The sequence below is a fragment of the Aplidium turbinatum genome, chromosome 5, assembly GCF_918807975.1.
Source record: "Aplidium turbinatum chromosome 5, kaAplTurb1.1, whole genome shotgun sequence".
Lineage (NCBI taxonomy): Eukaryota > Metazoa > Chordata > Ascidiacea > Aplousobranchia > Polyclinidae > Aplidium > Aplidium turbinatum.
Window position 1 is genome coordinate 8,848,825 of NC_137476.1, and position 23,773 is coordinate 8,872,597.

A 23,773-nucleotide genomic window follows, 5' to 3' on the forward strand; every position below is an offset into this window, starting at 1 on the left:
TCAAACTGTTTTTGCGCTAGTTGTTGTTTTCGCACTTATTTGTGTTGGCAAACGGAAAGCTAATTCTATTTTGTCATAGGCTACATGACGAAAAAGTCGAGATCTATAGAAGATTCCGAGAGTGGACGTAGGAATGAGAGTGCTTATGGTTCTAGTACCATGGGGTTCACTAGGCCAACTTGTAATCTGATTGAGAGAACGAATCCTGATGTATCGGCAACCGGTGGGTTGTGGGCCGTGGCCGGTGAGTGCCTTTAAATATTAATCAAAGGGATGGGCATTGGCATACTGTCATTATTGTCGCAAATCACTCGGCCAACATTTCTAAATTAGCCCCCCCCTAAATTTTTTTCTGGGTGCGCTACTGCTTCTACGTACATAAGAAATATTTTAATTGATTATTTGCTCAAACTTCAATGATCAGTTGATCACGAGCAAACCACGCATTGGGAAACAGATCGCATGAGTTCCATCACAATGCGCTCTATTCATGCTTCTACACTCACAGATTTTTATATAACTATTTATAGCAAAGCTCATTATACTGTATTTTGAATGGACTTATCTAGTGATGAAATTTGATGGATATGTTTTAAATGATTATGATAATATTTCTAGTTTTTTTTCTTTTAACCACTTAGTGACCCTACTTAACATTATCCTGCTTTTTCTCAGATTCTTGATTAGGCTACCGGTACTAGATCTACTGAAACAAATCACATTGTCAGTTCTACCCTATTTCACATTATGGGTAAAATAGCTTTGGAAATCAAGGCTCATCTTGAAAACGTTTCTGAATTGAAAACTATTGGTGAAGATTTCCGTTGGTATCTCAAACTAAAGTGCACAAGCTGTGGTGAAGTATCATCTACCTGGCAATATGTTTGTCTTTCGGAGAATGTAGAAACGAAAGGAGGTCGTGGACATGCAAGCATGGTTCAAAAGTGTAAAATGTGTGGAAGAGAAAATCATTTGGACATCATAAAAGATCAAATAAAATCATATCAAATTAACAATGATGGAGAATTTTCAACAATTGTAATGTTTGAATGTCGAGGTCTTGAACCAATTGAATGGGACATTAGAAGTGGTTGGGTAGTCTTTTCGTCATGTTCTAGCACACAGTTTGGCGATGTTGATCTTTCTGAGAATGAATGGTATGACTATGATGAAAATGCCAATCAGTCAATTGGCATAACAGAAATACAGTATAATTTTATTAAGGTAAAAAAATAAGGTGGTTTTGATTGATGAAAGACTTGATTTCTTTTGTGAATGTTAGTCACAAGATAAAGTTTCTAAATTAAAATCATATCCCAAGTCAAAGTTTGTTTGTGATTTTAAAATTGTGCAATTCACCATTTTTTTAGTGACTACGTTGATTAAGAGTCACTTTAGATCCAACCCAAACTAGTTTTTAACTGAAAAATTGGCTTCTGCTAAATCCAAACCTCCAATCATCTATTATTGTCAACCTGTTTAAAATAAAAAAAAGCTGATAATGGTTTGATTGGGAGCTTTCGTAAAATGTTTACCTTGCTATATATACCATTCTGCAAATATTGAAAATAAGCATCAACTCATTGCATTATCTATTAAGATGAAACAACAACTGTATCCAAAAATGTCAATGGTTTTCGATTTTTATTCTCATTTTCCTATTTAATATACCACTACCAGTGTATTGTCATGATCTTTTAAGAAAAAATAAACCAATTAATGGATTATTAAATCCTGATTATGACATCTAAAGATGCAGAAGTTTTATTTTACTAAATATAACTGAAAAAGGTTTTTCTAATAAATATCACAACTCAGCATCACACTCCAGAATCATAAAAATAGAAGTTACTCACCTGAGTTGTGAAAAATTCAAGTTAAAGCGAAAGATTCGCCGACTATTCTATTTAGAAACAAACAGAGAAGTCAAACTTGGTCTAAGCCTGTTTGTGTGCAAGCGTGTGGTTGTTGAAAGCACAATATATATATCAAACATGCTCAATTGATCCAACACTTCTCTCTTTATTTCTATGAAAATGCTCTTCAATTTGTCAATTTTTAAATAAAATTTACTATTTTAAAAAGATTCTATAGTCACGAAGTATGATCAGAATTGTTATAGACGAGTAAAATTTTCTGTTAAAATGGTGCCAATTTCTATTTTATTGTGTGCATGACATCCAACTTTGACTGTGAATACAATGCGCTACTTCGATAATATCTTTCCTACATCTAAATTCTTTATAACTAGAATTGAGTGTGATGCTTTTGTTATCACAATTTTTGCATTTTTTAATTAGGCCAGCGTACATGTATTATGTTGTTAATGCGCAATTCATCAACTGTGCATCGATTTATTGTGCTAACTTTTATGTACGGTATATTATATGCAGGTAAGTATATATTCTATTATCCGAAACTTTTTGGACCTGTAAAATTTCTCGTTTTAGAAGTTCAGTTACATTTCTCTACATAGTAATTAGTATGATACATACTGTACTCACAAATAAGTGAGATAATTAAACTAAAAATTAGAGATGTACCGATACATTTATTTTGGTCGATGCCGATATCACTTTGCATTTTGGAATGTGATGTTTTGTTTCAAATTTAATTTGTGCATTTAGATATTTACAATAACATGGTTTGATACTCTGTAATATGCTGGTCATGTCATCAGTGTCCTCAATATTTAGGCACATATCAGGTTGGCATGTTCGCAGCGGGACTGGGTTAGTTAAACATTATTCTAAAAACAGTTCACTTTGTTGGGTATGTAGTAATTGTGGCAGCGCAATATATTTTAGTAGTAAACAGATAAGAATCACACATAATGAGGTTAAATAACATTACAACAACAAAGCTTTTATGGAAAGCTTAATGTCTATCAGTTGTAATGAAAACAAATTGATTTGATTTTTGAACATACAACGTATAGAATAGACTAAAAGGATTAGGCACGTTTTCTTGCTATATAGCCTAAGCAACGACCTATTCTAAGAAATGGATAATATTTTTTTTTCGAAAAAAAAAGAAACATAGGAGGCCTTGAAATTTGTACTTTTTTCCGGCGGTCATGCATGTCCTACCGGACTGGCCCTTTCAGCGGACATTTAATATCTCAACCGGACATATTTTTTGCATTTAGATTTTGCACAAAATCACACTACAGTATTGTGTAGTCGTGTTTGTAGAAGATTTTCTACAACAGAATAACTCTGCAATGGTTGATGGCTTAATTAACCGACTCTGAAGTATACTGGAGCAGATTGCTTGCTAATAAATCAGTGCGTTAATGACAGTCGTGTAATGACGCAATAAACACAATTGAAAACAACAATCCAAATTTCCTTATTACAAACACAACTACGATCACTTATTCCGTGGTTTTCGCGTTATAGAATCGTTGTGCCAAGCGATTATTGCCGGCGCGGGTTGTAAATCTCCAGCTCAGGACCGTCCATACAAATGCGCATTAGTGACTCAATAGTGTTAGCCCTCAATAGTGTTAGTGTTAACTAACTAACACAATAGTGTTAGTCTAACACCCTCCCTTCTGTGCAGAAATTCTATTTCTATCAGCGTGAATAAGGTCGCCACATTCGCCTGAGCTCGTGTGGAACCCAGCTGAGACTTGCTTCTCTGTGACGTTTCTTTTTAACAAACGATCAATGTAACGCAATAATCCTCATTGTTAAAATTAGAATACATATCCTGCCGAAAAGTTCAGACAACTTTATTTCAAGGCAACATTGCAAGGCGTTGAAATGATGTAAAAATGGCTACTTTTGCCATCAGCTCGTTAACCACGCCACTCTAATGTGATCTGAAGCAATTGCCTGTAGGCTACTATTATTGTTTCAGCTCCGTATTTGTTCACGTTAAACAAACAATTGTAACAATTCAAATTTGAAATATATTTTTGCTGCATTAGCTCTATTTTTGTCAAGAATTTTGCGGCGGTCATTTATGACCGACCAATGAGTCGGCTTCGGCAGACATTCGAGGTCATTCCGGAGGTCATGTCCGCCATGACCGCCGGAATTTCGAGGCCTGCATAGGCCTACAGTACAACCGATTTTCAAATACAAAACATACCAAGAGCATTTTTTAAATTCAAAACAGCTGAGTTATTGGGATAAATTGTATGTTAACTGTTTATCAATAAACTGTGCCTGTTACAATTACGATGCACCCAATAAAAAATACTTTACCAAAATAAGATGCTTAGCATCACAGTAAGGCAACACCTAAATTGCTTGGTGCTACAATGAGAAGTGAGGATCCCTACCTGGTATGTGCATTGTACAATTGTACATACATGACCTTGTCTCTGCAATCATTACATTTTTTTTGTACTGAAGAAGTTAGTCGTATCGGATTCACTAAACATCGGAATGAATGCAGCTGATCACTTCTAACATTTCATGATAGTTGATTTTAACTAAAATATTATGTTCAACTTTTTTAAATGTTAACAAAGCTACTGCCATCCCTGACTTCTGCATATGTGTGTAATTATACATAGTTCTTTTATTGCTTGAAGAATAAGGTTTCTGTAGAAGATGATATGTTTAGTCAAACTTTTAAATATATACCTACTGTGCTGCACAGGGAATAGGTTTAGTGTCACCAGACATACAAATAATTGCTGTGTGCATTAACATGTCCTACGAGGAATTGGGAAAAGCCTTTGTATCACACTACTACACCACTATATCAACTGACAGATCAAAACTTTTTGGCCTTTATGTAAGTATTTCATTAAACTTGGATTGCATATTTCAGTATTTGACATGTTTAAAATTTTCCTTAACGTATCAGTTAGTACCTAGGCTATAGGATATTTTCTGTGGAATTCACAAGATTGACATGAAATTATAACCTGTTTGTCCAATGTTAACGGTTTTGGTAGAGACCAGAGAGTTTCTTTGTTAAACCAATCATATGCAAACTAAGCAGAGAACACAATTTAAGAGTTTATTAATTCGAACTAAAAAGAAATAACAACAATGAAAAAAATGTTAACGATTAGAAACGATATTGGTTATCAAAAAGTGTGACAGTTACAGTATAGATAGGTCGATGCTCAGAGTTTTTGCGAAACTTTTATCAACAATATTTCTCGTCGTTGTGTGATGCCTTTTTTGTGAAAACCGTTTTGGAATGTGAGTGAAGGAAAAAAAGTTTCAATGAAATACGAACGCAAATAGAAAAAAAAGTTTCAAATACCAACATCCAACACTGTGGAGAAATGGGTACCCGGTCATTTGGTCGACAGGACGTTTGGTCGACAGACATTTGGTCGACAGGACGTTTGGTCGACAGGACGTTAGGTCGACAGAACGATTTATTTTAGGGTTAGGGTTAGTTAACTAACCATAACCCTAATCTAACCCTGACTCTAACCCTAACCCTAAAATAAATCGTTCTGTCGACCTAACGTCCTGTCGACCAAACGTCCTGTCGACCAAACGTCCTGTCGACCAAATGTCTGTCGACCAAACGACCGTGCACCGGAGAAATGTTGGCTTAAAAGTGGAAGCCAGCTACCAAACATGGCCTACTGACGCGGTGGTTTTAGAGGCCATTTAACGGGAGCAAGTCTTTTAGGCACAGATGGTTAAGGCGCCAGTTAAATAGGCGCGCACACTGTTGCATCAGGATATTTAGGTGCGGAGCACTGTGGCGCTCGTTCATTTAGGTGCTGTTCTTTGTAAAGTCTGCAGATTGTATTAGCTTGGCAGGTAGGGCAATGCTATAAAAATCTTCATACTTTCACCTCGTGTACCTTTTCAAACAAAAGAGCTTGCTAAGTGGGTTCTTTGCTGGCATAGTCACAGGGTTGATCTCTAAGTGGTCAAAATTGGGTTTTGACCACTAAGCGGTTTAAACCTGGTTTTAACCCAGGGGTGGGCAAACCGGCCCGCGAGACCATTTTATGCGGCCCGCCAACACTTGCAGAAACTCCCACTCATCACTTACATGGCCACCTAAAGATACGGCCTGATTTGTCACATTTTGCAGAAATTTCCAGGTTTTGCTAACTTTTGGCGAATGCTTAAAAAAATTTTTCTAAAAATTATAATTTTACGCTTTCTTTACTATTTTCCCCAAATGACACAATATGTTTTAACATTCTCAGATATTAAAAAACAAAGAAAATTAGATTTTGAAGATTTTAGTCAGACTGTTAATTTTTCAATAACAGTCTGATTCAGCGTTTTTCAACTTACTTTTTCTCATTTGCTACTGTTTCCCCGAGGCAACAAAAAGCTTTTATATCATTAGGAGACAGCAAACAGTAAAAAAGTCTCAGAAAATGTCAGTCAAACACTAGCAGTAGCTGTAATCAAAATTTGCAAAATGTGACAAATCAGGCCGCATCTCCAGGTGGCCATGTCACTTACTGTTTTAATTGAACAAGTTACAGGACAAAATATTATTCCCTTTACGAGTGTGTTTTCCTCTTCACTTTCAGTGCGTAAACACACACATGCCAGTCGCGCATGTATTGCAACATGCTCTCACGCATTGTTTGATTCAATTTTTTTATCATAAAATACAAAAACGGTAGCGGCTACTGTACTAACTGTAGGCTTACCTGAACTTGCAGCAAAGTATAAAGTTCAGTTGGATACCTTGGCTATCGAATTCAGCAGAAGGTTCCAAGACTTAAAGAATATGGAACCGCAGTTTACTATGCTCAGCTTTCCATTCACTACAGAAGTTTATTCGGTCCCTGAGGATTTACAGCTGGAACTGCTGGACTTGCAAGCAAATAATGACTTGAAAGAGAAGTTTAAGTCAGATTCACTGCCTGACTTTTACAAGTCGTTGTCTGACGATTTGTTTCCAAACTTAAAAATCTTTGCTGCTAAGTTTTTGACACTGTTTAGATCCACATACATAGCAAACTTGCTCCCAATTTGCAGAAGATTGTGAAAAACTGTGAACAGTTGCACAAGTCTCATTAACTTTTGTGATGATTATTGCATAGTTTTAAACGTAACTGAGTGTGAAATACAAAAATTGTGTTTAATATGAGTATGCGTTTATTTACACACCGGGTAAATTTTCCTACTTTGTAATGAGAGTGTGTGGCCCCCGGCTGCAACATTTTTTTCAAATGTGGCCCTCAGTACAAAAAGTTTGCCCACCCCTGTTTTAACCGGTCAAAACTAGGTTTAAACTGGTCAAAACCCTGTAATGAGTTGCTTGATCGTGTTTGCCAGAAAATCACTGAAAGTGTGAGGGAGATGGTAGAAGGTGAGGGAGGAGGGAGAAGGAAAAGATGAAATTGACTGGTGAATGAAGCATTTGAATATACTGGAAAGACTTGTTAATTCCAATTGTTCAATTAAGGTGTTCTAACTTACATAAAGTAGATAGGCATAGGTAGGCTTCAAAGAACGAATCATAAACTATCCTGTCTTTAATTTTTAAAGCATCTTAGAATATGCATTTGCATTGTTTTATTTTAACTGGATAAAATTTGATGGCAAATGTTTTTCATAAAAAAAAATTGTTGGAATAAATTCTTGTACTTCAGTTGGCTGTGCAAATTGTTCATCGTTCTACCAAGCATTTTTTGGTTCATCAGAAACTTATTTTTAGAATTTGAATTTTCTCAATAATTAAAATAACCAACTGATTGAAATATCAAAAACAAACAGAGAAGTTGAATATTTTTTGTTCCAAATCCAGCATTTAGGTTATGTTGATCAAAACAAAATATAGTTGAACATCATTACTAATAACATGGTGGGTAATACTTTTAATTCAATTGAAAAGCAACTTGATTCATACACTAAAGGGGTTTTGACCAGCAATAGGTGGTCAAAACTGTCTGGTTTGAACCAGGTTTTAACCGGGCGGTTTAAACCCCGGTTTAAACCGACCAACCCTGCATAGTCAGGCACTGCACACCAAAATTTTTACCAACCGCTTAAATATAGGCTACGGTATTTTTTAGTGATGCTTAGTGTAGTTATTATTTGACTCTAAAAGAGAACTCAGTCATGTTCTGAAACTTGAATAATCTTTTGATAAAGCTTTCGCCAGCGCAAACCTGGACTAACAACAAATAAATGCCGAACGCGCGCATTAACAAAACAACATATTTTTCTGTTCAATTTAACATTTTGTGTGAAAAGCATTGCTGGATAAAAGCAGCTTCACTCACTGAAGCCATGACTAACAGCAAATAAATACATGCGCATTAACGTAAACAACATACTTTTCTGTTCAATATAACATTTTGTGTGAAAAGCATTGCCCTACCTGCCAAGCTGATACAATCTGCAGACTTTACTAGGAATAGCACCTAAATGAAAGGGCGCCACAGTGTTTTGCACCTAAATATCCTGACGCCACAGTGCGCGAGCCTATTTGACCGGCGCCTAACTGTTTGCGCCTAAAAGATGTGAACCCCATTTAATGACTTGTCGGCGGCGATGTCTCCCAGGAGCTTAGAGGCCTGGAACAACATTTCATCAATAATCATCTATTGTCACCTCAATTGAAGAGTAAAATGGTGGTACAAAACTTGAAAACAGCAATTAAAAGGTTGTTTATAGCTCAAAGCTGCAGTTTTTTGTCAGACTGTACCAAAAAGAGTCAGATGAAAAACTGCAGCTTCGAGCTATGAGCAACCTTCTACTCACTATTTCGAATGTAATTTGCTTTTTAGAATGAATCTTCAATAATGACATTTGAGGGAAAGCCGTGCAAAGGGCAGGAAGAAATTGGAAAGAAAATTATGGTAAGTGATCAAGCAAGATGTTTTTTTATCAAACTAAAATTACATATATCATAATGTTTGTAAAGTTGCAAATACAAGGTCAATTTGACAAATAAACCAAACCAAGAAGTAATCATATTAATCAATTTAGAATCTAGAGCTAAGATGAATTTCTGACATTTTTTTATTCTGAGATCCAATCCTGGCAGTTTTGCATAATTGACTAAACTCCCAATCACTTACCGGTACTGGGAATTCAACACATGCGCATTTTTGCTGAAAGTTAGTATCATACAAAATTTTCATATATGCTTAACAAGTTTTCTTCTTTTTCATTCTCTGGTGCACAATAATGTGTGATATGGCATATTGCAGGCTCTCCAACCCACAACGTTCTTGTAGATTTGTAGCAATATATATAATTATAATATAAATCAAATATAGTTATTACTATCTGAATCCTTAACAGCTGTTTCACCTATACGGATCATCAGGAGTTCTTATTCAAATAGAATGTCTTATTCAAATTGAATCTATTTGAATAAGACCTTCTGATGATCCGTTAGGTGAAACAGGCTGTTAAGGATTCAGATAGTAGGCTAATAACTATATTTGCTTTAATTCGCTCTGCTTTGCCTTTTTGCTTAGCATTGAGCACTTTTTGTAGTAATGACAAGTTTGAGTGCAAAATTTTAATCTTTTAATCTAGTTGCTTTGCAGCGTCACAGTTTATCGTGAAGCTTAAGAGAATTCTCTCAGAAAGAGACAAACAAATGGCCGAAGAGTGGTTGAAGTCAGTTATGACCGCTCCCTAACTGCTATCAAAGCTTGTCAGTCGTTATAAAGTCATATTTTCTTTTTAGATCATAAAATTTGACTTTTCATTTTTACTTTAAAATACAATGATTGAACCCTAGTAACTTCGTAAATGCAGTTCAAACAGCTCCTGTAGACATTGAAACTTGTGGAAGGGAGGCAATGAGAGTTCTCACGCTGAGTTTCACAAAGCATTGGAAGCAACATTTTCATTAATTTTTGTAGTCTAGTAATGCATTAGACACGGGGATTAGCATAAATTTGATGCTCTAAAAATAAAGTCATATTTTTCCATTTTTAGGTCATAAAAAATGTCCCTAGTAATGACTGTCAGTCACAATGTGTTCTGTAAATTGCTGATGCGGCTACGCAGCGTCTAGACTAGACCATTCGGATTAAAAAATATCAGTTGACTTTAAGTGCCCAAGTTAAAATTATAACTTATGCCTCTTGAGAAGTCCTACATAGTCTGTGGTGGATCCTGTCCATTAAAGTTTTATTGATACTTTCACAATCACATACAACATTGTAAACGTAAGTTAATAGCAAGTCTCTGTGAGACATTGGATTTTCCGTGCACATACGACTTATAGCGTCTAGAACACTTATTGCACGCTGTTTTTTTTTTCGGCCATTTATCGGTCATTGACCGATGTTTTAGCAATATGTCCGAAAAAAAAGTATAGTCAATTCTGTCAAAATGTCCGAAAAAAAATATATATTATAGTCAATTCGGCCGGGTGTTGCAAGGTTGAGTTTCGCTGGTGAACGTTGAAGAAACGTTTGTCTGTTCTAACTTTTCTCAGATAAAACACGACAACGTTTCTCAGCGAAACTTGATGTTGTAGCTAGTCGGAAAGTGCAAATTTTGGTTTGGATGAGCTACTTGAAAGGAAATATTTTCATCAAAAAAAATGACCGAAATAAATAAAAATTGACCGAATTTTTACAAGTCATTTCGGACAAGTGATCGAAACGTCTCAGCGAAAAAAAAAGATTGCGCGTGCTATGTTGCTACTGTAGCATTTTCATCAGCATCGATGATGACCGGAAGTTTTTGCAATATACTGCATCGATAATGATGTTTGAAATTCTTGATGATACCTTGGTCTAAAAAAAGGCTGGACAGAAGAAGTTGTGTTTGCTGGAAATAAAACACAACTTCTACTTGCTTAAGGTAAGTTTTGTAGATGTTGTTGTTACGATGGTTGTTCAAGAGCTTTTCCTGTGCCTTCCATATCCGTAAAATTTGCGCCGGTGCCACATCAAATTTTGCTGCAACAACTCTCTGCGGCGTTTTCCTCTCTAACTCTTTGATTAAAATTACTCTTTCAGCTAAAGCCAGATCTTTTCGTTTTACAGATTTGCTTGACATGTTGACTTAACAAAGCAGATCACCAAATGATTTTTCAAAAGTTATTTAGATTTATCATTGCAATATTTTACATAGATTCAACGTTAGGGTGGCCAAAAAAAATTGAAATTTTTTATTTTTGTTTGCACACCCTCTCATTTGAGGAGGATTCATGAAAAAATGACACTGTGAAAATTTGAAGTGAATCCGACAAGAGGAAGTGCTCTCCCACCGACCTCAAAGTTTGGTTTTATTGGCATAATCCGTCAAAATTCCTTGAATATGTGACGTAATTCTTTTTTGACTTATATACATTGCAGTTGCAGCATTTTTGTTTTAACCATTGTTTTACTCTGAATTTATGATACAATAAGTGTTTCCACATGCAGAAAAACATAAATAATGCACAAAATAGATCACATTAACAAGCGTTTGGTATGAAATTAAATGCACTAAACTTTAGCGAAAACCGCATAAAAGTACGTTCACCAGTCACGATCGCAACGCTTCAGGTGACAACACATTGCCCAGAAAAAGCAAACGAAACGTTTGTAAAAAGTCAAGCCATTGATTTTATTTAATGGAGCTGTTGGCATGTTGGCTTTTACTTGCACTTGTTGGAAGCAGCTTTCTGTGGTGCTCGACCACCTGACAGAGGAGCTGGCGCTGCTGTTTATTTTCCGTAAGGACTTCATTGAAGTGAGTAGCTAATTTGACTGCCCAGTGCCCGCTCTGCACAATCATTGACGGCTTTGAGACGACGGCATGCAAGAAGTAGCAGCCTTCAATTAAATGCCTGCTGCACGACAGTGATAGCTCCAGACAGAGGAATGAGCATTCATGACAGAGGAATGTGACATTGTCAATTCATTTATATCAATTCCAGCTGCAGCAAGATCAGGAGTGATGATCATCATTGCTTGACGACTTGATGTTATAGTTCTGTTCAGTGCTGCATTAAACAGTGGATTATCAATAATGCAGTGTTTTGGTAATGGCTGCTCCTACTGATTTTTGTTTTTGTTTTGCTGTTATTTGGATTTGTGGTGCAAATAGTGGGTCACTGGAAGAATCTTCATCATCTGCTGATCATTTTCAGATGAGAAAGAAGCAGCACTTGATGGTACTGGATCAATGCGATTTCTGTTGCGTCTCTGTTCATCATCTTTGCGCTTTTTATACTTTGCAGCAGCTTTGCAATGCATTGGGTCCTCTGCTGTCATCAGTATCTGTCATGCACCACGTTGGTCTATCAAAAACTGGCAGTCTTCTGGTATTGTTGTGCGGCATTCCCAGTTAGCATATGCAATATCAAATAATGCACTTAAGCTCTGGGTGAAGTCAGCTTCTGAGGTCAGCTAGGAAGCTGAATTTCGCCTCCCTTTGTGCTTTGATTTTCCTATATGCTCTTGATGGATGTGTTTTAGTTTGGTAACAACGTGAGTCTTTGCAGTGGTAGCGATATTAGCTTTCACCCACAAGAACTGCACTGCAAGCAAGTGGCAGTGTAACCTTATTGATCTTCATCTCGTAGTAGAGGTGGTGAAGAACCACACCCCATACAGGCAGCTGACATGGCCCCTCAAGAGAGTCAACACTAGCGAGTGGGTGTCCATTTGTTGACTGTCTTGAGGGGCCATGTCAGCTGCCTGTATGGGGTGTGGTTCTTCGCCGTTTCTACTACGAGATGAAGATCAATAAGATTACACTGCCACTTGCGTGCAGTACAGTTGTAGATGAAGGAATATTAACTACTACCATCTATGCCACTTTTTGGTTTGCAGCACCTTCATCAATATCTACCCCTACAAATGACCTAGCAATGTTACAGCTGACAGAGGATTATAAAGAGGTTGACAATGCAATTTCTCAAGTGGCAGAAAAAAGTTGAGGTTGCGCTTGTGGTACATCAGTAAGGATCTTGCTGCACTACGGTACCTTTATTCAATGATAATAACACAGATGATGAAAAGAAAGCAATCGTTAATGCTCTTAAGAAAGACCCATTTCTCGAAGATGTTTGTCGTGTTGCCCCAAACAAAATTGTCAAGTTTCAACGTCTCTCTTTGGCACAGTTTGTAACACAGCATTCCCTTAACCTTTTCGAGTCACTGCTTCTGTCGACACATGGCGTGATTGTGATGATTATAAAGAAGCCTGCAAAGTTTGGCGTCATCTCAAAGCCGTCAATGATTGTGCAGAGCGAGCACTGGGCAGTCAAATTAGCTACTGACTTCAATGAAGTTCTTACAAAAAATGAATAACAGCGCCAGCTTCTCTATCAAGTGGTTGAACACCACAGAAAGCTGCTTCCAACAAGTGCAATAAAGTCAACCAATGGCTTGACTCTTTACAAACATTTCTCTTGCAATTTCTGGGCAATGTGTTGTCATCTAAAGCGTTGCGATCGTGACTAGTGAACGTACTTTTATGCGGTTTTCGCTAAAGTTTAGTGCATTTAATTTCATACCAAACGCTTGTTAATGTGATCTATTTTGTGCATTATTTATGTTTTTCTGCATGTGGAAACACTTATTGTATCATAAATTCAGAGTAAAACAATGGTTAAAACAAAAATGCTGCAACTGCAATGTAGATAAATCAAAAAAGAATTACGTCACATATTCAAGGAATTTTGACGGATTATGCCAATAAAACCAAACTTTGAGGTCGGTGGGAGAGCACTTCCTCTTGTCGGATTCACTTCAAATTTTCACAGTGTCATTTTTTCATGAATCCTCCTCAAATGAGAGGGTGTGCAAACAAAAATAAAAAATTTCAATTTTTTTTGGCCACCCTATTCAACGTCTTTATTTGCAGTACAATGTTTAGCACATACGGTAAGATTATGGTCTGGGAATACAGACACTTGTCTTTGTTTTGGTCGTATGCGTCTGTCCCACCTTAGCTTCATTTCGCCCATTGCGGACAATCATTCGATTGGTGACCTATATATGAAGAGCCTAATTCCAAAACCACTTAGGCGCCACTTTTACCAAAATTGAGTTTAGAGTGCCATTGGGTAGAGTATTACCATAGGTACCTACCAGGCGCGTTTCTAGGAGTTTTTTTAGGGGGGGGCCAGAAAAATTGAAAATCAATTAAAAAGAAAGAAAAAGATAAAGCACATATGAACAATAATGATACTACGACATATAGCCTAGATATGATATAAAATAGACATTAAAACAGCCATTTTCATCAATTGTGAATGTTTAAAAAATAAATGTTGCTTCAATAAAAATTGCTAAGCATGCAAAGTAAACTTGAAATCTGGTTTAAAACCCTGCATGGAGTATCCATGACCAATTGGATATATTTTATGTTTGCAGGCATATACGTTGATTGAAATTATAAAGAAGACTAAAAACTATAAAACAGGCATTCCAGTGGCGTGGCTAGAAATTTTGAAAGGTTTTTTTTTATGACGTCTGGCGGGCAATGCCTGCCTGCGTGTTCGCCTAAAACGACACCCAGCAGCGGAGGTCTGGAGGACCTCCCCCTGAAAATTTTGAAAATTTACTTTAAATTTTGTGCATTCTGAGAGCATTTTCAACAAAAATGTAGGTATGAATATTCCTATAAAATGGTGTTGTCCGGTGGCATAACAAAAGGATAAGATCATGTTTTCTTCAGCATTTTTCGGAAATAAAGCTAAGTCTCTATGTTTTCTTGTTGCTAATTCCTGGCTGAGATATTTGAATGTTTGGTATTGGCAAAACTCGCTCATTTAATGCAGTTTCATTTAAAGTTAAGTAAACTTTGTTTTAGATACTTAAAGAGACTGAAAGCATCATTCTCAATATCGTGACGTCACACGCGTGCCAAAGGGGGGGTTGAAATCCTCAAACCCCCCCCTGGCTACGCCATTGAGCCATTCAGGGGTTTCAGATTGTTGCAACTGACGCCATTTGGTTCAGCGTTGGTTTCAGCTCCAACAAATGTTACTATTAAAATGTATTTGAAGTTGTATGAAAGAAAATAACGGAGTCTGATCGATGGATAATTTCAACCATAATAACAAAAACCTATCCCCCCCGGGGTAAGTTAAGTCCGCCGTGGGACTAACATCAGCTGTTTGGAAGCATATCAAACCATTTGATGCGGAAACATACAATTTCAACAATTCCTCACAAACTTTTGGGGGGGCCCGGGCCCCCCCCCATAAATCCGCGCCTGGTACCTACTATCAAATTATTTTTTTCCAAAATCTTTTCTATCTGCTTCAAATTCGACACTAAAAATTACGTTTGTTTCCAAAACCACTTACGCGACATCACACTTTGTTTCCAAAACCATTTGTATCCACATTAAACCAATCATATTAAGCTATTGTGTCATGTGACATATCGCTGATTGTTAAACCGTTTTTGTAATCATTTCTTGATAAGCAGCAGTGTTACTATTTGGCAAATTTCACTGCCAAATTCGAGAAATTTGACAGAATTTTATGTTGTTTGGCAGTAACATTTTGAGTTGGCAGAATTTTGGCAAATGTTTTTGGTGAATTGGCAGTCAGTTTGGCAAAATTTGAAATGTGTTTGGCAGTTTGAAGCATCCACTATCTGGCAACACTGACAAGCAGTGTTGTAGGCTTGCAGCCTACTGTTGCAGTTACTAACGGTGCTTAGTAGCCTACTTGAGCTTCATAGCTGTGTTTTTGCTTTGTTTAAGATTTGGATTGTGGTGATGAATTAGTGGTGGTCAGCTTGGAAAAATGGTTTCAAAAATTGGTTTCTTTCATTCTGGCAATTTTTGTTCTCCAGTTTATTTCCAAAACCACTTATATCCACATTTCTAATTTTATAAAAAGGCGATTCTAAGTCCTCCAATATTCCTTAGATCTGGACAAACGTCATGTCTCAATTCAGTAGGTAGTTATACATCGTCAGAAATCAAAAGCGCATTGCATTTACCAGCGAAACTATCATAAACGTTTTTCGTGGTTTTCTCGAAATCACCGAAAGTGGATGTAAGTGGTTTTGGCAATAAGCTCTTCATGTATGTAGGTCACGACATTCTGGAGAAGCGTGCTCACAAATTGAAATGACCTGAATACTTGGTATAAAACATGCAAGGCAAGTCGTAGTTGTCATCATAATGGAAAGCGTCTTTCGAGTTTCGAACGATACTCAGCTACCGGTACTCTAACGAACAAGTCAGAAAAAATACTTCGATACGAAATATGGTAACCTACCGCAAGTGTTTATCATATTCAGACTGGATTGTGTGTTGCAAAATAATGTGTCAAGATAATGTCACAATGCAAATTAACATCGAACAGCAAGCGCTATTACTAGACTCTCTTCCACAAATTATAGCGTTCAATCTTTGTATTTTAAAGTAAAAATGAAAAGTCATATTTTATGATCTAAAACAGTAAATATGACTTTATAACTTCTTAAATTGACCCCATAGCAATGTCGTTGTTTCAATGTTATCGGTTTGACAACTTTCTGCACTACAAAAAAAATATGACTTTAAAGACTTTTACTTACATCATCAACATCGGTATTGCGACTGACAAGTTTGGATTACGGTTAGAGAGTATTTTGAACAATAACACACTCGAACAACTAACAAAAAACATCTGTTTCGCTTGAAAATCACTACAAAAATTTAAATGTCTAATGCATGTACCTACCAAACCAGCTACTTAGTAGTTAAGATCTCAGCACTGGCTGACCTAGTGACCTACCTCAAGTGTTTATAATAATTATTCAGAGACTGGATTGTGTGTTGCAAAATAATGTGTCAAGATGATGTCACAATGCAAATTAACATCAAACAGCAAGCGCTATTACAGCATGCTTCGTGAAACTCAGGGTGAGAACTCTCATTGTACTGGGGTTCAATCATTGTATTTTAAAGTAAAAATTAAAAGTCATATTTTATGATCTAAAACAGAAAATGTGACTTTACGACTGACAAGCTTCGATAACGGTTAGGGAGCGTTCATAATTGACTTCAACCACTCTTTGGCTATTCATTTGTCTCTTTTCTGAGGGGTTTCTCTAAAGCATCACAATAAACCGTGACGCCGCAAAGCAACTAGATAAATTAAATATGTCACCACCGTTCCGAACGGCTTAACTTTCGCTACCGTCGCCCACTTGGTCTCGCCCAAGCAGGGTTGTCGGTATTTTACCCCACCCAAAAAAACCCGGGTGGCCCACTTAAAAACCCAGAGCATCGTATTTGTCCAATTTTTGTCAGAAAATTGAAAAAATGAACCAAAGTACTACAAGGTACTTAAAATAAACTTCAAATTAGGACTTAAGGATGTGATTGTGAAGGAAATTTCCAAGGATAAATTGAAAACACAGTGGATATTTCTGTACACAAAAATCAAGTAATGCCACTTTGTACTACACTAAAACTCTTTTATGCAAGAAAGGCGAAGGCCTCATAGCTAAACAGCCCTAGTGCATTATTTTGCCCAACATGTTGTATATACTATGAGTGAGAGGCACTTCATTGGTAAAAAGTAGTATTTGAGGTGAAATAAGCATGAATCTACCTTTTTTGCATCTTTTTTAAATAAAATCAAAAGAACGGGTTTTTCTCAACCCTGCGCCCAAGTGGGTATCGCCCAGTTTGTCTCGCCCAGATGTCGTGTACCGCAGTTGGCAGTGTTTAGTTTTGCGAAGTCAGAATCAATCTATCTTTCACACATGTTTGAACCAAATTGGGCCAATTCCAAATTTCCGATGATTCGACAATAATAGCTGATGAATGTGTGAAATGTTTTAGGCTGATAAACATTTTAGTTTCGACTAGACACTTAAAACTAATTGTGATTCGTGAATGGGTCATCCCTGTCTGGAGTGTAATGTTATGGTTGAGATGCGATTAAAATACCTTTTTCTACACATCATCATCAACAAGTACCAGTGCTTTATTTGAAAGACACTTTTGCTTTCTTACATGTAGTCTCTACAACTATGCGAAACTGCCAGGATTAAGCTCTGCAAGAAGCTTTCCAAGTCCGAGGATAAAGATTCAATCAATCAACAGTCAATTAACTCAATATTCCCTGTTCTGTAAGCTACATCTATTGCAGTTAGAGATAACCTTTTGTCATAGACATATACAACCAAGCAACCACACGGCATTTAACATAATGGATTAAAATTGAACATAAACTATAAGCTACAAACGTTTTCGGCCATACACACGTTAGCCCTTATCAAGTAACAAAAAATAACTTTTGTCATAGGCGTTAACGTTCAAGACCATCCAACACAATATCACATCATTAGATTGTCAGCCAATAATTGGAGTGGACGGTAATGAAGCGGTTTCAGTTACTGTGATGGGACAGTTGAAGGTATTTATATGATAATCTATATTTATATGTATCTCCACTACTTATACATTCTAACACAATTAACAAACTCAACAGTAATACGAATTTTAATCCATGTCAGTAAAGCAGTTATTTGTGCCTGTATGGTCGCAGTTAGCAATGTGTATTGTGTAATGTTCATTGTAAAGAGTGTGATGAGGTTAATATTGTTTATCTTATCTACCGTTGCTTTGTCAGTTAATGTTTTTGTCATTTTGTTGACATCACTGCAGTTGCGAGAATACCGCATGCTCCACGTGCTTTAACTTATCTTAAATCATTTATAGTTAGGCCATGCCAAGCTTCAAGTTTGACTAGAGGCCGATCTGCTACCCTGGATAGCAGTCAAAATAAACACCATAAGTTTATATTTTGTGTTGTTGCAATCATACAAATAATGAACTAGGTTTTAATACTTGTGCTGGAAATCCGAAGAGCATCTGGCAACACTGATAACAGGAGATATATGTCTTTTTTAACGATAATGCAGTGATCACTGTGTAGCAATTTGGATACTCAAAGCAATCATTTTTAAGAGATATAAAGCAGATTAGCTTAGCGTTCAAAATCAATATTCCATTAGTCTCTAGACTCTCTAGTCAATATTGCAGGCTCGCACTCTGGCAAGGCTGTGTAGTGTGTATATTGGATTGGCATTGCCATAGCTTGAATATTATATGTACCACTTCTGTTTGATTTGAGAAGAAAGGTTATATTTGATTCTCAAAATATAGTCCACATAAACAAAGCCCACTGATGGCTTATTTTTATTATATATAATCGAATAAGCACTCTCTAAAGCCGAGGCCAAATTCAAAGGTCATGAATTGTTGGCATGGAGCTTTTCCAAGGATCTGGTGCTGAACTCTTTGCTGCCAAGAAGTACATTGTTTCATTGAATCCATTTCTATAATCATGAGCGCCATGTGGACACGAAATTTGGTGTCGTGAATCGTGGTGACTCAGTCATAGGAAGGTTGTTATTTCGGAGTACAAGCATGTACCGTACATTTGTTAAACAACAGTACAAACTGAAGATAGCGCTTATTTCATACTGATAACTTATCTTAATTGTATTTCTTCTTCCATCTCAGACTGACGAAGATCCCCCCCACAGTTTTGTACAGACATTTCTACTGCGGAAGCCAGCTGGCCAATTTTTTATAGCGAATGAAACGTTTCGGATGATCTTACACGACTAAGTAACTTCCGACAAGTTTACAACACGACTCTATGGACTTGGACGGATTTTGATTCGCTTTATTTGCCACTACTTCTTGAAGGAATTGTCAAATTCTTTGTTGAATCAACTATACGGTTATAATGCGGTTTGTTTTCAATAAAATACTTTGTTTTCGCTACAATGCAGCGCTAAGTAATTTCTTCACTCTTACGATATCTTAACGCGAGTCAGCTAATTTGACACTGGTACGTAATTATTATGCTTTTGCCACAATGCAGCATGTGCAGTATGGAAAGCGTTTGCTTTTAAGCCTGATAGCTGATGAAAATACCTGTTTACATTCATGTACTACGGTTTCTATCTTAACTCACACACCTTGGCAAAGATGTTTAAATCAATTAAGTTAACTGCCACTTCAACAAAAACAATGGGAGGATCCGAAATACCAGTCAATTTCAATCAGGGAGGTGATACAATACCATGTCGTCTGTGTGTTGTGTACGTCTCTAAGATGTGGTGCATCATTATTCTTGTAGTAAAATTTGTGACTCTTTGAAGTGACATTCAACGTCTTTTTAAAAGTGTGCTTCTACAGTAGATTTAAGGCAATAACATTTAATGCAATACTACAACCAATTTCGCTTTGACAAACGAAAAGTTTGTTTCAGCTAAAGATATATGGCGTTCGTTTTGATGTTTGTTGATTTTAAGTGTATTTTGGCTATGCGCATGCTGTTGATTGAACACCCAAATTTTTACCCCTTGATTACACCCGAATGTTTACCCCTTAATGACATCTCGACTGTTGTTTTTACCAAAAAAAGATCCCACTTTAGTTTATGCATTGCGAGTATCAAAACGAAGGATTAGTTGACCAGATTCGTTTTCAGAAGTCGTTGAATCACGGTGGACTGCAACTGTGTGCCAAATGTGTCGTTGTACGAATGTGCGTTTTATTGTCAGAAATAAAATTATCTCCAGCCAATCGTTGTCGGCCATGCCCAGGCTAACAACAAAAAAGTCCTTTTGAAAGAGAGTTCTTTGCGATCCATATATTTGGCCCAAAAGTAATACTTTATTAACGCCCGAAAGTGAGATACATTTTATGAATAAATTAAACTAGCAAAGACAAGCTGGTTCAGAACTTGAGGAAAACCCACCACATATTCAGGCTTGTGACTATACCGAATAAGGTACTGCTCTGTTTTGGTAAAATATCGAATTATGAACTGCTTTGTTAGAACAAGAAACCCAACAATGCCGCATAGCCTAAATGCTCATACTTCTTAATCTTCCAACTTTAATAAACAACTATGAAGAATAATGTCAGTCACTTTCTAGAAACATGATGCACTCCAACACAATGTGGTTTGTCACCTTTAAGAACACCACAATTTCCATAAAGAAAGTCTAACCTGCGGTTACCATTTCTGTGTATTTTCAGCTTGGATCATTATTTGCCCACTCAGTGGATTACTATATTCAACCCCTCATTTGCTGCAAGGCTTGTTGAAATGGAAGCAATAACTTAGATGCAAGTAGCTTTAACTTTTCTGCCGTAAAAATCTGAATCATAACTAACGTTAATATAAGAGTGGTGGAATTTTGTAAAAGCTGGATATTTTTTAGCAAATAAATTGTGTAATTTTTATATCAATGCAGCATTGCTTATCAGGATTGTCCATTTTGGTGACTTTCTGTTTACGAGGTTGATGTTTTTTCTATCAATGAACGTCTCCACGCGCAACAGTTGTAATGTCGGTTACCCGACTTGCGTTTTATTATACTTGCTTTTTCTCGGTTGCTCCTGCATGGAAATTATCACTGACAACAAATCTGTCATTTTTACATCGATTCAACGTGTGCAGACGTTAAATCGATGTAAAAATGACGAATTTTGCTGTTAGGAATCACCTTCACAGCAACAGATAACTTCAGCTGTTCATTGCTTGAAAATAGCCGGTAACTTATGTTTAGCATAACTATCAAATCACCTCTTTTTAAGTCTGTTAGCTGTATGCATGTTGAATTGTTCATTCATCCAAATTCCAAATTACCTGGTTTGCAAGTCGCTTTCCCATCGCTTTTTTGAATCGCTTAACAAAAGCTTCGGCCTTCTCACGTTGGAAATGCTGCCCGTGTCATAACAATATTACGATGTTAAATTTTGCAATAAATGCACGTACATATTTTCAATTGTCGCAACCCATGTCCGCTAGTGTATCCAAGACCAGCCAACCAAAACACGCCCTGCTGGATGTCGTGAAACATTTTCTGCTCACAAGATAGCCTGCTACATTTTCATGATCCATTGTTTGTTCCAGGGTGTACGCTGACCATTTTGGCTGGGTGTTCACTTTTGAGTGAGCTAAACACCTAGACCCACTTGGTTTTCAAGATGGCTTTTGCAACAAGTCCTGACTACATTTAGACCTAGTACGTAACCTGTTCTGTAAAGAAATTTATGTTTGTATATTAGGGTGATTCATAAATTGAAATTTTTTTCAATTCAATGGGGCACCCTCTTGTATCGTGTCAATACCTGAAAAAATAATCCTGTCAAATTTTTAGGGCAATCGAAAGCATTTTTAAGGTTGCTACCGACTTTGACAGCTGCACATAATACACAAATGGGTCATTCCATGTCAACTCAACAGGGTGTGCAAGCTCGACCCTCTTAGATTTTCTTGAAATTCACACTAAAGTTTCATATTGATGTATAATGAACACAAAAAAAATTTCAGCTCATTATCTCAAGACGTTTAGAAATTATAGCCCTTCAAAGTCACCAAGGTCCCTCAAAATGCTTTCACATGTAAATTTTCCTCCATTTTTGGGTCTTCATAACTTTTAATCTAAAGCATTTACGCAGCTAAAATTTGGTATTCTGATTAAGAAGCAGCCCTACTTTTCGTATCCACCACCAAAATTGCTAATTTAAAATTAGTTTTAGATGTAGAACCTTTCAAAAATTAAATTTTTTACATTTGAAATTTTTTTATCAATTTTTGATGTCCGCTATCTCCCAAACCAATAGTCACAGAACTACCATTTTGCATATCATTAATCTATACTAGTTGGTAATTAACCCCTATGAGACTGACACCAAACAAATGTGAAATTATTGAAGTTTGGAGGGTGCAAAGATGAAGCCCGAACCATCTTTACATCCTCCAAACTTCAATAATTTCAGACAAGTTTACGGGCAGGGTCGAATTTAGATAAACAAAAAAAAGACCCTAGGCTATTCCCCGTTTGAGGACTCTATCCTAACAGCCATAGAGACGAGTATTTCAAACTAATAACCATTACATTGTAAACGTTTTGTGAAATGGAAACGTTAACTCTCATCACAATTTATTTGCCTCAACTTGTAATACACAGAATATTTACGTACTTTAGTGCAAATAACCTGTTTTCACAAGACTTCAAAGCTTACAACTCCGATACTGGCCCCAACTGGAATGCTTTTGACTAGAACCTGCTTATGAATAGGCTACCTACTTTTTTAGAGCTGGTTGCCAGAAAGTTCACATTATTAGTGTATATACAAGATGAAATAATTAATTAAACTACCATTCAACGTTTTATAGGCAGAGAAAACTTTTTCTCGAACCGTAGAAAATTTCATTATCAGATCACCGCTTCAATGCGTGATGGAAATCTACAGATAAATCTGCATCAGGCATTGCAGAGTGCAAAAAACAGTGTTGCAGAACGCGTTTTCGAATATTAAATTCTCATCAGTGCAACTACGTTTATGAACGCAATAACAACGGTTAAATTTAAACTCAATACAATACATTACAAACATTATAAACAAGATGAAAGTTTCTACAAATATATCAATCCAAAAATTTCACATTAGGAAACGTTCAAATATTACGTAACGCTTTTTTTTCCGAATTTTTGACCCCCCCTCCCCCATGTAACGCCAACGTAACGCTTTTTTCAATCCCCCCTCCCCCATGTAACGCTTTTTTACTACGAATTCAGCACAAAAAACTACCATTCCGTACTCGAAAGCGTTACGTAACGTTTTGCTTGAACCCCCTCCCCCCGGATGTGACGCTAACGTAACGCTTTGCATAAACCCCCCCTCCCCCTCGAAGGCGTTACGTAATATTTGAACGTTCCCTTAGTGTACACTAGGGTGGGGTGAAAAAGTACTAATTTTGGATTTGAGCATTCTCTCGCAGATATTTCTTGTGGAGGTTTGAGAAAACATCACACAAAAAATTTCAGCGATTTTTGACAACAGGAACCTACCCACTTTTTGAGTTGCAATTTCATAATATTTCAAAAAATCCCTAAAATTTCAAAGTTTTT

At 36.7% G+C, this 23,773-nt stretch overlaps 2 protein-coding genes across 2 annotated transcripts; both read left to right on the forward strand.

The window, feature by feature from the left end:
* Nucleotides 1–204: 204 nt before the first annotated feature.
* On the forward strand, nucleotides 205–4,614 carry LOC145770014 (CXXC motif containing zinc binding protein-like). Its single transcript, XM_082581593.1, has 2 exons — nucleotides 205–244; nucleotides 676–4,614. The coding sequence occupies exon 2, from the start codon at nucleotides 748–750 to the stop codon at nucleotides 1,234–1,236; it is 489 nt and encodes a 162-aa protein (XP_082437719.1). The 5' UTR covers nucleotides 205–244; nucleotides 676–747; the 3' UTR covers nucleotides 1,237–4,614.
* A 4-nt stretch (nucleotides 4,615–4,618) lies between these two features.
* On the forward strand, nucleotides 4,619–21,640 carry LOC145770015 (putative nuclear transport factor 2). Its single transcript, XM_082581595.1, has 4 exons — nucleotides 4,619–4,752; nucleotides 8,693–8,764; nucleotides 18,133–18,243; nucleotides 19,356–21,640. The coding sequence occupies exons 1-4, from the start codon at nucleotides 4,666–4,668 to the stop codon at nucleotides 19,461–19,463; spliced, it is 378 nt and encodes a 125-aa protein (XP_082437721.1). The 5' UTR covers nucleotides 4,619–4,665; the 3' UTR covers nucleotides 19,464–21,640.
* Nucleotides 21,641–23,773: the final 2,133 nt, after the last annotated feature.

What these genes read in the sequence shown, in the direction of transcription:
- LOC145770014 (XM_082581593.1), top strand. Translation starts at nt 748, where the DNA reads ATGGGTAAAATAGCTTTGGAAATCAAGGCTCATCTTGAAAACGTTTCT.
- LOC145770015 (XM_082581595.1), top strand. Translation starts at nt 4,666, where the DNA reads ATGTCCTACGAGGAATTGGGAAAAGCCTTTGTATCACACTACTACACC. An exon ending in CAAAACTTTTTGGCCTTTAT is followed by an intron (nt 4,753 to 8,692) that starts GTAAGTATTTCA and finishes TTTGCTTTTTAG; the next exon opens with AATGAATCTTCAATAATGAC. An exon ending in CTGTGATGGGACAGTTGAAG is followed by an intron (nt 18,244 to 19,355) that starts GTATTTATATGA and finishes CTTCCATCTCAG; the next exon opens with ACTGACGAAGATCCCCCCCA.